The sequence below is a fragment of the Cimex lectularius genome, unplaced genomic scaffold (genome assembly GCF_000648675.2).
Source record: "Cimex lectularius strain Harlan isolate CLEC.00 unplaced genomic scaffold, Clec_2.1 scaffold36, whole genome shotgun sequence".
Taxonomy (NCBI): Eukaryota; Metazoa; Arthropoda; class Insecta; order Hemiptera; family Cimicidae; genus Cimex; species Cimex lectularius.
In genome coordinates, this window is record NW_019392648.1 from 1,794,528 (window position 1) to 1,807,587 (window position 13,060).

At 30.1% G+C, this 13,060-nt stretch overlaps 2 protein-coding genes across 3 annotated transcripts in view; one reads left to right on the forward strand and one right to left on the reverse strand.

Moving 5' to 3' along the window:
• LOC106668443 (oxysterol-binding protein-related protein 2) overlaps positions 1–9,539 on the reverse strand; it is a 62,244-nt gene extending 52,705 nt beyond the window's left edge. The window contains exons 1-10 of one of the 2 annotated variants that reach the window (XM_014397216.2): positions 9,177–9,539; positions 5,748–5,908; positions 3,934–4,134; positions 3,728–3,872; positions 3,524–3,669; positions 3,229–3,444; positions 586–702; positions 399–521; positions 250–333; positions 39–195 (exon numbers count right to left, since the gene is read on the reverse strand). In XM_014397216.2, the coding sequence (XP_014252702.1) occupies positions 39–195; positions 250–333; positions 399–521; positions 586–702; positions 3,229–3,444; positions 3,524–3,669; positions 3,728–3,872; positions 3,934–4,134; positions 5,748–5,908; positions 9,177–9,312 (1,486 nt within the window). In that variant the 5' untranslated portion in view covers positions 9,313–9,539. The remainder of the gene's footprint in view (positions 1–38; positions 196–249; positions 334–398; positions 522–585; positions 703–3,228; positions 3,445–3,523; positions 3,670–3,727; positions 3,873–3,933; positions 4,135–5,747; positions 5,909–9,176) is intronic. The other variant, XM_014397215.2, reaches the window with a different exon arrangement.
• The window catches only part of LOC106668524 (DNA polymerase eta), a 73,416-nt gene that overhangs the window by 35,690 nt on the left and 24,666 nt on the right, over positions 1–13,060 (forward strand). The gene's annotated exons all lie outside the window — the stretch shown is intronic.

Sequence of the window (13,060 nt, forward strand, 5' to 3'; positions counted from 1 at the left end):
ACTATGTGATTAAAGTTCTAAAAAGGATGCACACTCACTACTGGCTGAGCTATTTTTACGTGATAGCGGGGGACTTTGTGATAGATGTGAAACCATTGACTGTTCAAGCTCGTGATGCTCTTTTGCTAAGACATTAAGCGCTTCTTCAAGCACCCTGCACTTTTCTTGTTCCCGTTTTAACTGAAGCACTCTTATCTAAAAATCAAACAAATCAATTAAGGCCTTTTTTAAATTTTTTTTTTATCTTACTTCTTCTTGCTGCTTTATCAAATTAAGGCAGTGGTCCAACGAAGAAAGCATACTTGAAGCGGTTTCTGTTAACTCTTCAAACTTCTAAATAAATTTAAATACAAATTATTAATATTTCTATAATGCTAAAGTTAACTTTTAAAACACACTTTCATGCTTTGAATTACTAATCGCTCCTCTGATGTTACTGGATTAGCTTCAAAAAAATTGCTAATGTCTTGAAGCCTAGATTCCAAAATTTGATAACTAGCTGATGCAGTATTGAGTGAATCCTATAATCATAAAAAAATAAACTGCATCAAATTACATAATTGTTTTAAAATTTAAAGTACTTGCCTGCATTGATCCAAGAGGTTTAATGTCGTCTTCGTCATCACTGTCATCCAGCATTCTTCCTTGATTCATATAGTGTGAATTAAAAGCTATGTGGTCAGACAGTGCTGCCAGCCATTTCTAAACAAAAACAAACAAAAAAGTCTATAAAACTAATAATTTTCATAATTAATGATAAGTATTTTTTTAGCATTTTTTTAAATCATAAATTGAATAGAAGTTTTAGGTTGAATAAAAAAAAATTTAATCAAAATGTATAACTTTTTGTTCCATTACTTGCTGCTTTTATCAATGTAACTTTGTAATTCCTCCTGCCAGAATTTTTCAATGACAAACTTTTTAATGTGTTTTCTCCAGCCCTGAGGTGAAGAAGAGTTTTCCCATTAACAGAGTTCTGCGTAGCCCAAAAAAAAGTAAAAATATAAAGGGGCACTGCCAGGTGAATAAGGTGGGTGGGGTGGCATGTCCCAGCCAAGCTACAAGTATTTTTGGCGTGTCTGCAGACATGTGCGGCAAGTGGAAAACAATCCCCTTGCAATTAGCCATTTCCAGTCGATTTTAGTCAATTGCTGACTTTAATCATTCCAAGTGTGCACAGTATATGCAAGAATTAACCCTTTGGTTGGGCAGAAGAAGCTAATAAAACACCCCCTTCCAATCCTACCAAATGCACAACATTACCTTCCTATTTCCCTAGGATTTTTCTTTTATGGACATGATTCTAAAGGACCCTCTTTTCATACACAGTATCAATCCTATAAAAATTGATCATTTGCATTGCACTCCAATAAATTCTTCTATCAACATGTGAGAAACCCATATATCGTTTCGACAAACATATCCAACTGCTCTCGGATACAATGGAATGCTAGTATTAGATATATTAAGTGTCTGCAATGTTTCATGTTGTTGAATGTGTCTTATTTATAACAAAAGCTTGAATTTTTTCATCAACAATTGAAGAACGATCAGAGAGCTTTGCTTCTTTCAAATCAAAACTTCCGCTTCTGAACTTTGTAAACCACTTACAGGTGGGGTAGGGCTTTCTCCCAAAGCATCATCATTAGAACCTGGATTTGTATGCAATATTATTTTTTCTAACACTTACGGCCATGGTGATCAGATACGTATTTGAATCATACCTCCGTGGTATAATGGTGACAATTTTATATTTGAATAATATTGCATAGATTTGCAAATTTTGAAGAAAAATGTAAATTTTAAAAGTTTTTGATTAAAAAAAAAAAAAAAAAAAAAAAAAGGCAACTAGGAAGATGAGAGGAACAACAATAACAATCATTAACTTCCCATGAACAAAGCATAAACAAACCGACACAATAGAATTATCTTAAAATAATCAGCATCTTATTTGAGGTCCTCATTTACAAAACTTCTGGGCTATTTTGTTGCCTTTCCTGAAATATTTATTTTCCTGAAGTAGTAGGGACATCATTTGAAACACAAAAATAGTCCTCTTTCATAATTTCAACCTAGTAAACCTAAAAAATGCCAAAATTGGGAACTTCAACTTACTTTAAAATAGAATGCTGGATTTTTCTTTTCAATGTAAAACGGAAATTAATTAAATCCCCAAAGAGATAGGAATTAGATTACAAAAAAATTTTTTTTTAAAATTGCTTGAATTGGGGTAAACAAATGAAATAACAAAATTGTTATACCTTTAGAAAAGATATTTTTCAAGGATTCAATTGAAAAGTATTAAGGGAAATATATTTTTTGATAAACATTGTAGTTTTACATAAACTAACTTACAAATGTATATCATAGTCTATTTCAATTCAATTCATGGACTTAATTAAGCTTAATTATTTGTATTGTATATTTTAAATTTTANATATTTTTTTTTTTGTGTGTGTGTAACTGATATTTTTCTGTTCTATTTCTTTTCAAAATATGCACTAGACCAAAAAACAGTTTACATTAGAAAGAAATTATTCAATTATTATTTGGGTGAGGTTTCTTATATCCTGCGTATTTCAATATTTTTAGAGCAAATTATGTGGCATATTTCAATTTTTTTTAGTGCATACAATATTGCATATTTTAGGGTTTTTTAGCACATATTATATGGCATATTTGAGGATTTTGATTGCATACATATCTCTGGTGCCATAGTCATTACTATCATGTTGCAAATTTTCCATAAAGTCTGAGCTGCAGTTATCCCTCTGCTGTAGGGTAATAAAAAATCGTTAAAAGACGAAAATATGCTATTTTCCCTCCATTTTAAACAAGGAAAACACCTTGTAAAAGGGCATGAATGAAGCTGACAAATTCAAACATCATAACTAACCCCTTCAGAGTTTGTAAACGATAATGACTAAATAAACATTGATTCAAATCAAAAGATGGGTAACATTGAATTAAAATATGCTACAAACTTTTTTTTTAGATGTCTTAACATGAACCTGCAGATTAATCATCACCCCAACCCAAGAAGAAGGTTGATCAGAGATTATCAAGCTAGATAGATAATTTAAGTTATAATTTATTGTCTAATGAAATTTAGCAAACAAAATTTTAAATGTCAGAGTTCCGGAAACTTGATAAACTTTTTAAATAGTAAATTAATTTATTAACAGGGCAATTTATCAAAGGGGTGATATTTTGGCTAAATATGATTACCTGACGAGTAAGTTCTCCAGTTGGATCATCAGCGCTTAGCAGCACACTAAGTTTATGAGATGTTCCGTCAGAAAAGTCTATACAGAATGCTGACGGAGCTAAATCTGATGCAACGGCCAAACCTCCATCTAAATATTTGAAATCCCTTCTTTTCACTCCTGAACTAGCATCTGCTCTTGAATTGAAATAGGTCAGAACTCCTCTTTCTAGAACAGTCTAATAATAAATAGAAAATAAATAAATAAAAAATGTAAGGGGTAGAAAGATAATTAAAGTTACTAATGGAAATAATTACCCATGTTGGCTTCCAGCCTAGAAACCTAGAGCGTTTTAACAGTTGTCCTTCAAATCTTGTCACAGTCATTTGTAGCAAGCGAACAGGGCGAACGCATAATACTTGGCTCATCTGAGCATCCCTGGCTAAATCAAAAGCGGTCTGACCTAAACCGCAGAATATCAGCTTTGGGGTAATTTTACACTGATAAAAACACGACATCACCTATTAGATTTTTAATTGTTGAATCAATCCCATTCTGAAGGAGGAGTACAGCAGCTTCTTTCTGGCCGCGATACGAGGCACAGTGTAGTGAAGTGTTGCCTAGGCTATCGACGCAGTTTATATACGGAGGCCTTTCAGATTTAAGCTTGATAAATAGTTCAAATTACTAGACAATTTGTAACAAATCCTAGGTTTACAAATTTTACCAATTCCCGAATTTCTTGAAGATCACCATTTCTGGCTGCTGACAAAAGGGCTTCTTCTTTTCTGATCAAATCAGTCCTTTCAGCAGCGGCAAGAAGCTTCCTTGTCTCACCTTCCTCAACTCCAACTTCCTTTGCAGTCTTTCCTTCTCCGTTTCTAATGTTCACATCAGCATTTCTTTCAAGCAGAAGAAGAACTAAATCCTGGAAAAAAATCGAAATCCTTGAGTGATTAAACTTTTTTTCTGTGAGGTTTGCAACAGTAGAGTTCATATCAACACCCAGGTTGCTAATCTTTTTTGGAGGAAAAAAAAAGCCTATTTGTAAGTATGTCGGGTTGGATTTCAGGGCTGAATTGGAACTTGGGAACTTTACAGTGACGAGTACTGTGTCAATGCCTTAACCTTTGCGGCCATCATCCAACTGCCCCCTATTTTTCATTTTTAGGATAAAATTTCATAAAAATTATTTTTGCTATCAATCATTAAAACACGAATCTGTCATTTTTCTGTGATGATACACATTTTATTATTTTCAGCTGCTACTGTTCCAATCACAGCACTTTGTGGTTTGTATGAGAAAACGAATTCTTCTTCCAATGTCTTATGTACTACCTATGTGTAAATTGGCAACTATTGCAGAATCACTTTTATCATAAAGTGACTTTTATTATATTTTTTTGGTTTCAAGAAAATAGAAATATCTATTTATCAGTTTTAATGCTAAAGTTGATAGTTCTATGTAAATACCCAACAACTTACAGCCTACAATTACTAAAAAAAAAATTTAAAAATGAATCTCTTGCATAAATAATATAATCAAATTATATATTATTCAATGTAATAGGGGTAAAGATACTGGTAATTTTCAGATTGTCGTTATTTCAGTGTCACATTCTAAACAATCAACATTGATATTTTACAAATTAGCTGGTGAATATTTGTGAAATGTTAAGAACTGTGAAGTAGCATTATCATCCTGATCTGACTAGTTTTGCTGGTAGGTTTCTGAATTTGTTGTTTTCCCCAGTGGTTGCGGGTTTGTCAGAGATATAAGCAGGGTGATTACAAGGCAACTAACTCTATTTATATCATTTGCATTGAATGTTGCAATTCTCATAAACAGAATGAGTCAGAGCATTACCTCATCATGCTGATTTCCTTAACAAACTCTGTAGAACATGAAATTTTAAAACACACCTGACACACAAAATCTGTGAGGCTAACCAGACCAGGAGTTTAAATAATTTGCCTTACAAAATATTTTTAAAAATAGTGCATAATTTTATAAGAATTATTATTAATAATGTGCTTCACATCGTACCATGAAATTATATGCACGTATATAAAAGCAATAACTAGGAAAGGGAATGGTTTAATGAACATAAATTACAATTAATAATATTTTATTTAAAAAATATTTTTTGAACTTTAAAAAAAGCACAATTATTGAAGAGTAGAATAGTAGAACAGAAAACTACTAGAATTCTTTCATGTAAACGCACAAGTGGAACAACTTTAGCATTTTTAATTTTGGGCACATGTAACAAGATAATAAGAGATACATAAAAATCACAGGTACATCCTGAGAAATTGAAATTAAGCGCTGCTTGCAAATTAAAACTAAAAGTGAACAAAAGTCCATTTCACTGCAATAATTAAATCTGGAACAATAAAACATCAATGTACTCAATAATCAAACTTGTTCTCTAATAAAAGTACTATTTTCTTAACAATACATCTACAATATGAACTACTAGTAGTTTTGTGTTCTAATATTCTCCCATTAAGGTAATTATCCAGGAATTATGTGTGTACCTCTCGGCCGATGAAAGACGCTTTGTGAAGGGCAGTGTCTCCGGCATCGTTCACAGCGTTTATATCAGTCCCGTGGTCAAGGAGCAGCTCGACTACATCTTTATGGCCGAAGTACGAGGCTAGGTGAAGTGGAGTCCAACCTAAATTACTTTTACTCCGACCTTTAAAATAAAATTGGATAATTATACTAAACAAAAAGATTATATGATTATATTTTATAAAAACTTCATGTTTGATTTTTACAATGCTGAAATTTCACCTTACAATCTTTTATATACATTTATTCATGGTGATAGCTTGTCTCGGATTAAAATAGAAAAAGGAATGCTATAAATGGCCCTGAAATTCATGTTTATTTAAACAAAATAATTTTTTTCCTCGTGCAGTAAGGTATATAAGTAATAAATCATTTGGAAACAGACAATAAGAGTCAGAGAATTCTTGAAATGTATTTAATCTTTCAAAAATACCAACCACCCTTCTCAAAACAAGTGTTCAGTAATACTAATAAGTAGATAAGCAGTTGGCAGGTATTGTGTGCATACAGATAGCTTCAAAATCTCTCATAAATAATTGTCCAAAGCAAAGATAACTTTGACCCATATGGTTATCAAATGTGGTAAAGAAATATCCAGTGAGAATAAGTGACCAGAATGATCAAAGACAGTCGGTTTTGTTTTAAAATAATTATTCGTAAAAGATATGCATTCATAGAACCCAACCTCCATCAGATTTTTCAACATGGAAAACTCGAGACACAAGACAAAAATGAATTTATTTACTGTACATTGAATACATTATTCTGAGAAAAAAAATTAAATGGTAATGTACAACAAAATAATGTAAAATGAACATCCTGCTACCAGTAAGTTTAACTTTTGCTTGAGAGCAGGAGTTATGAGCTTACAAATAGTTTTATACATTACAAAAATAAACAAAAAACAAATTTATAAAAATTAGTGGTAGTAGTATACATTCAATTTATTAAACAATTGGCATTTTATGTAATTTTGTAAATAATTATTCAATTAGTATATTACTTTTAAAAATTTCCCTTCTTTAATTATATATGTTTAAAAAAAATTAAATTGATTAAAAGAGAGAAGGAATTTATATCAATTTTGTTTTGATATAAGATTCTCAATACTACATTATACGCATAGTTACAATACATGCAAGTGTTTACTTTAGGAAGAATAATGTATGTAAATGTATATTTGTGGGTTTTTTAATGCATATTTGTGTGTTTTAGTGCATATTATATGGCATATTTAAGGGTTTTTTAGTGCACATAATATTACATAACTCAGGGATTTTTAGTGCATATAATATTGCATATCTGATGAGATTTTAGTGCATATTATATGGCATATTTAAGAGATTTTATAGTCCATATAATTTGCTTATTAAGTTTTTTTAGTGGATACAATATCCATATTTGAAGGTATTTAGGTTATTTAAAGGTTTATTTAATCTAAGGTAGCATATAATTTTGCATTTTCAAGGGTATTTAGTGCATACAATATTACATATTTAATGAGTTTTTACTCCATATTATATGGCATATTTAAGAGATTTTTTAGTGTATACAATATTGCAAATTTGAGGGTATTTAGTGCATATTAAATGGCATATTTGAGGTTTTTAGTGCATATGATTTGCATATCAAAGGTTTTTTTAAAAATCTAAGGTTGCATATCATATTGCAAATTCGAGGGTATTTAGTGCATATAATATTGCATTATTTGGGTTTTTTGTGTGCATATAATATTGCATATTTCAGGGGGGGTTTTAGTGCATATAATATTGCATATCTAAGGTTTTATTTTGTTAATGTAATGTAGCATATTTGGGGTTTTTAGTGGATATTATATAGCATATTTATGTGTTTTTCAGTGCATATAATATTACATATCTGAGGTTTTTTTAGTGCATATAATATTGCATATTTCAGGGGGGTTTTTTAGTGCATATAATGTTGCATATCTAAGGTTTCATTTTGTTAATGTAATATTGCATATTTGGGTTTTTTAGTGGATATTATATAGATATTTAAGGGTTTTGTTAGTGCATATAATATTGCATATCTGGTGTTTTTAGTGCATATAATATTGCATATTTCAGGGGGGGTTTTAGTGCATATAATGTTGCATATCTAAGGTTTTATTTTGTTAATGTAATAGCATATTTGGGGTTTTTAGTGGATATTATATAGCATATTTAATGACATTTAGTACACATAATATTGCATATCTGAGGTGTTTTTAGTGCATATAATAATGCATATTTTAGGGGGGGGGTTAGTGCATATAATGTTGCATATCTAAGGTTTTATTTTGTTAATGTAATATTGCATATTTGAGTTTTTTAGTGGATATTATATAGATATTTAAGGTTTTTTAGTGCATATAATATTACATAACTGAGGTTTTTTTTAGTGCATATAATATTGCATATTTCAGGGGGGAATTAGTGCATATAATATTGCATATCTAAGGTTTCATTTTGTTAATGTAATATTGCATATTTGGGTTTTTTAGTGGATATTATATAGATATTTAAGGGTTTTGTTAGTGCATATAATATTGCATATCTGGTGTTTTTAGTGCATATAATATTGCATATTTCAGGGGGGGTTTTAGTGCATATAATGTTGCATATCTAAGGTTTTATTTTGTTAATGTAATATTGCATATTTGAGTTTTTTAGTGGATATTATATAGATATTTAAGGGTATTGTTAGTGCATATAATATTGCATATCTAAGGTTTTATTTTGTTAATGTAATGTAGCATATTTGGGGTTTTTAGTGCATATAATATTGCATATCTGAGGTGTTTTTAGTGCATATAATATTGCATATTTCAGGGTTTTTTTTAGTGCATATAATGTTGCATATCTGAGGTGTTTTTAGTGCATATTGCATATTTCAGGGTTTTTTTTTAGTGCATATAATGTTGCATATCTAAGGTTTTATTTTGTTAATGTAATGTAGCATATTTGGGGTTTTTAGTGGATATTAGCATAGCATATTTAATGACATTTAGTACACATAATATTGCATATCTGAGGTTTTTTAGTGCATATAATATTACATTTGGGATTTTTTAGTGCACATAAATTTTGGCTGTAGCTATCATTGTCATTGTTCTTAGCCAACAATGTTTTCTCTACTTTAATTAACCAATTTAATATTAAATAATTAACCCATATGACTACAAATGAGGTAAATTGATTATTTATGAAAGCAAATGGCATGTTATTCTTTTAGGAATAAAAAAAGAAATTTTTACAAGCTACACTCAAGTGCAAAAGGAAACTAATGACACGTTTTCCATACTTAATATTAAAATCACAGCAGAAAAAATTGCATATTACGTCATAAACAACTAGGATGAAGCAGAAGTGACAAGTTTCAAAGCAAAATACCTTTGCAGTTGATGTCCAATGCGATTTTCCCATTTAACTTTGATGTCAGTAGTTGCTGGACTTTCTCAAAATCACCATTCCTGGAGGTGTGGAGGAGCATTTCACACAGTTCCAGTTCATTCAAGTTCTCGACCATTGTCACTGGTCATGTAAATATGTTAAAAATGTCTATAAAAACGATAAATAATGCGATAAGAAATTGTCTGACTCATGGCACCGAGAGCCTGTGAAGGGGGTGAGAAGATTTAAGTTTGACCTCAGCGACGACGGCCAAGGGAATTTCAGCAAAAATTAAAAGAAAACTCCTTTTGAAAGGAAACAGTTTACCATTTGAAAGGTTCGTCCTTATCTGGGTTCGTGTAACAAATAATAATAGCCGAACAGGGCGCAGCCTGGTTTCCCACTTGGGCTCCTTAAATTCAACACATCCTTATTTCCTGCAACCAATGTTGTACATCTATGGGAATTTACTTCACACCACTTTTCTCATATTATTATTTATATTGAAAATTATATTTATTTATATTATTTTAAATAATTTCCTTATTGATTTAATCCTTATCCTGACCACCACCAACCAATCTGACCTCCAGTTCTTTAAAACAACTTACATTTTTTATGTTTAAATAATGATTTAAATCATAATACTTCAAACGTATCCATATTCGTTTCTGATTATGTATCGTTTCCAAAATAATTTCTTTAAAAATTCTTTATTCAGTGGGTCCTGATGCCATAACTGCAATATTGTGCATATGGGTCAAGGATGTGGTCAAACAGCCTTAGCTAATTTAATTGCAGCACATTTTCACCCTATTTGTAAAACAAAATTCTAAAATTTAGTGCATATAACATGGCATTTTTAAGGATTTGTTTAACGTATATAATTTGCATATACATATATCTAAGGGTTTTGTATTTCATATAATATTGCATGTTTGGGGAGTTTAGTGCATATAATATTGCCTATCAGAGGTGTTTAGGGCATATAATATTGCATACGCCCTAAAAATACCTCTGATATGCAATATTATATGCACTAAACCCCCTCAAATTTGCAATATTATATGAACTAAAAAACCCACTTAGATATGCAAATTATATACGTTAAACAAACCCTTAAAAATGCCATATTAATGCACCAAATTTTAAATTTTGGTTTTACTGTCACTAGTTTTGTTTGTCATTTATCAATTTATGGTTGGAGCTTTTCCTACCCTCAAGATTAGGGGGCTTTAGTGGATATTATACACCATATTTAAGGTTATTTTAGTGCATATCATATTACATATTTGTGGTGTTTTTAGTGCATATAATATTGCACATCTAAGGTTTTATTTTGTTAATGTAATATAGCATATTGGGGGGGGGGGTTATTGGATATTATACACCATAATTAAGGTTTTTTTGGTACTTATAATATTGCATATCTGAGGTGTTTTTAGTGCATACAATATTGCATATCTAAGGTTTTATTTTGTTCATGTAATATAGCATATTGAGGGTTGGGGGTTGGTGGATATTATACACCATATTTAAGGTTATTTTAGTGCATATCAATTGTATATCTGAGGTTTTACCTTGTTCATATAATATTACATGTCTGAAGTGTTTTTAGTGCATATAATATTGCATATGTGAAGGGTTTTTAGTGCATATGATATTGCATATCTAAGGTATTATTTTGTTAATGTAATGTAGCATATTTGGTGGGGGGGGGGTTAGAGGATAATATATAGCATATTTATGTGTTTTTTAGTACATATAATATTACATATCTGAGGTATTTTTAGTGCATATATTATTGAATATATGAGGTGTTTTTAGTGCATATAATATTGCATATCTAAGGTTTTATTTTGTTAATGTAATATAGCATATTTGGGGTNAAATGAGTAATCCTGTAAACGTAAACAGAATATTTTATATAGATTTTTTTTAATGAAAACTTAAAATCCTGCATTATTTTCCGGACAACCCAATAGCATATTTATGTGTTTTTTAGTGCATATAATATTAAATATCTGAGGTTTTTTAGTGCATATATTATTTCATATTTCAAGGGTTTTTTAGTGCATATAGTACTGCATATCTGAGGTGCTTTTAATGCATATAATATTGCATATCTTAGGTTCTATTTTGTTTCTGTAGTATTGCATATTTGGGTTTTTTTATTGGATATCATATAGCCATATTAATTCTAGTCCTTGGTTCATTACAGAAAATTCCAACTGGATCCATGTGTATACCTGATATGGTTTTATATCTTTTACCTTGACTAAGCCAGGAACGGCTGTGAAAGTTGGAGGGTGTGGAGCCCAGGTCCTTGCTGATGAGGTTGTGCATGCAACCTATGAAGGTGAATCGCTGGACTTGTAGATGAGGCTGTGTACAAGACCTTGTCTTGTGAGCTTTTCTTCAAGCAGCTGTTTATGAAGCTGTGGATGAGAATGTAGACCCCTGGCACTAACTGGCTCATACTCGGATATGGTGTGACATTTATACATGTTTAATTAAAACATTTAGAGATTTGTGAAATTTCTTTTGCGTCTTGAAGTGCACAAAGATAATTTTAAATGGACAAATAGATTTATAACTAGACAAAATCTTTTAACTTTTAATTTTATTATTATTATACAAATAATGTAAATTATACTTTTAAAGAAATACTCAGGATTTTGAACAATGTTTTATTAAATTTTAAGGCTTCACTTTAAATAAATCTTACTTTAGTCTATAATCTTTGCATTCCTTACCACAGATAATGGATTAATTCACAAGTGATTATTTTCTTTAAAATTGCTGTAATCACATTTGTCAGTTTTCATTTTGATGTATTAGTGAAACAGATTGCAGATTTGAACTGTTTCTTATACAAAATATACAGTATTAGATTTCAGAAAACAAGTATATGTAGTTTTTTAGCATTAAGAAGTTGATGCCTTGATGGGTAGGAAATAAACTGTATTTTCCACAATAGGCAATTATTTCGTCAGATAAGTTTCGGTCTAATATGACCATCTTCAGTGACATTTTTTAAAATATAATAGTACTACTAAATACTTGCTTTTAAAATAAAAAGTCACTGATGATGGTCCATATTAGATCGAAACATGTCTGACAAAAAAACACCTATTGTGTTAAATACAATTTATTTCCTATCCATCGTCTTATTATGGAGTTCCACAAAATTAGGGTGGACACTATCAAAAAATCTTTTATCATTCTTGTCTTGCAGAGAACTTCTGCCATTTAAATGACACAATAAATTCAATTTTTTCTATCTAACTTCAAATATCTTTGAAGACATTAATGCCATTTGAAAGCAGTTCAATTGTGGATTTATTACTCCTCATAATGTGATATTCTCATTTGCATAGTTTTATAAAAGAACTTTTAAAAATTTCAACTTTTTAAATGATTAGATTGATAAACTGAAAAGCAGGTTGGGTAAGTACACATGCATATATATTCAAAAAATTAAACATTTTTATTAATTGAATAATACAAATTCAGTCATACAATAAATACTAAATCTATTGTCTTTTCATGCAGGAAGGTGGAAATTTGTCATCTCAATCGCAGTATAAATTAAACAAAATGTTTTCACAATATGGTCTTTTTTAATATCTTAATGTAATATAATTTATATCTAATTGAAATACCTTAAATTTTAAAATGAAACAAATTGTTGTATTGCAACATCAACATATTTCCTCTTTTGCTTGAAAAATAAGTCAAAAAACAAAAGAACTTAAGTCAGCCTTTATTATGACTTTTATGATTTCACAGAAGACGTGAATTGAATTTATTTTATTTAAACATTCTTAATAATAATACTACTATATTATTTTATTGTTTACTTAAAAAAAATATTTCAGATG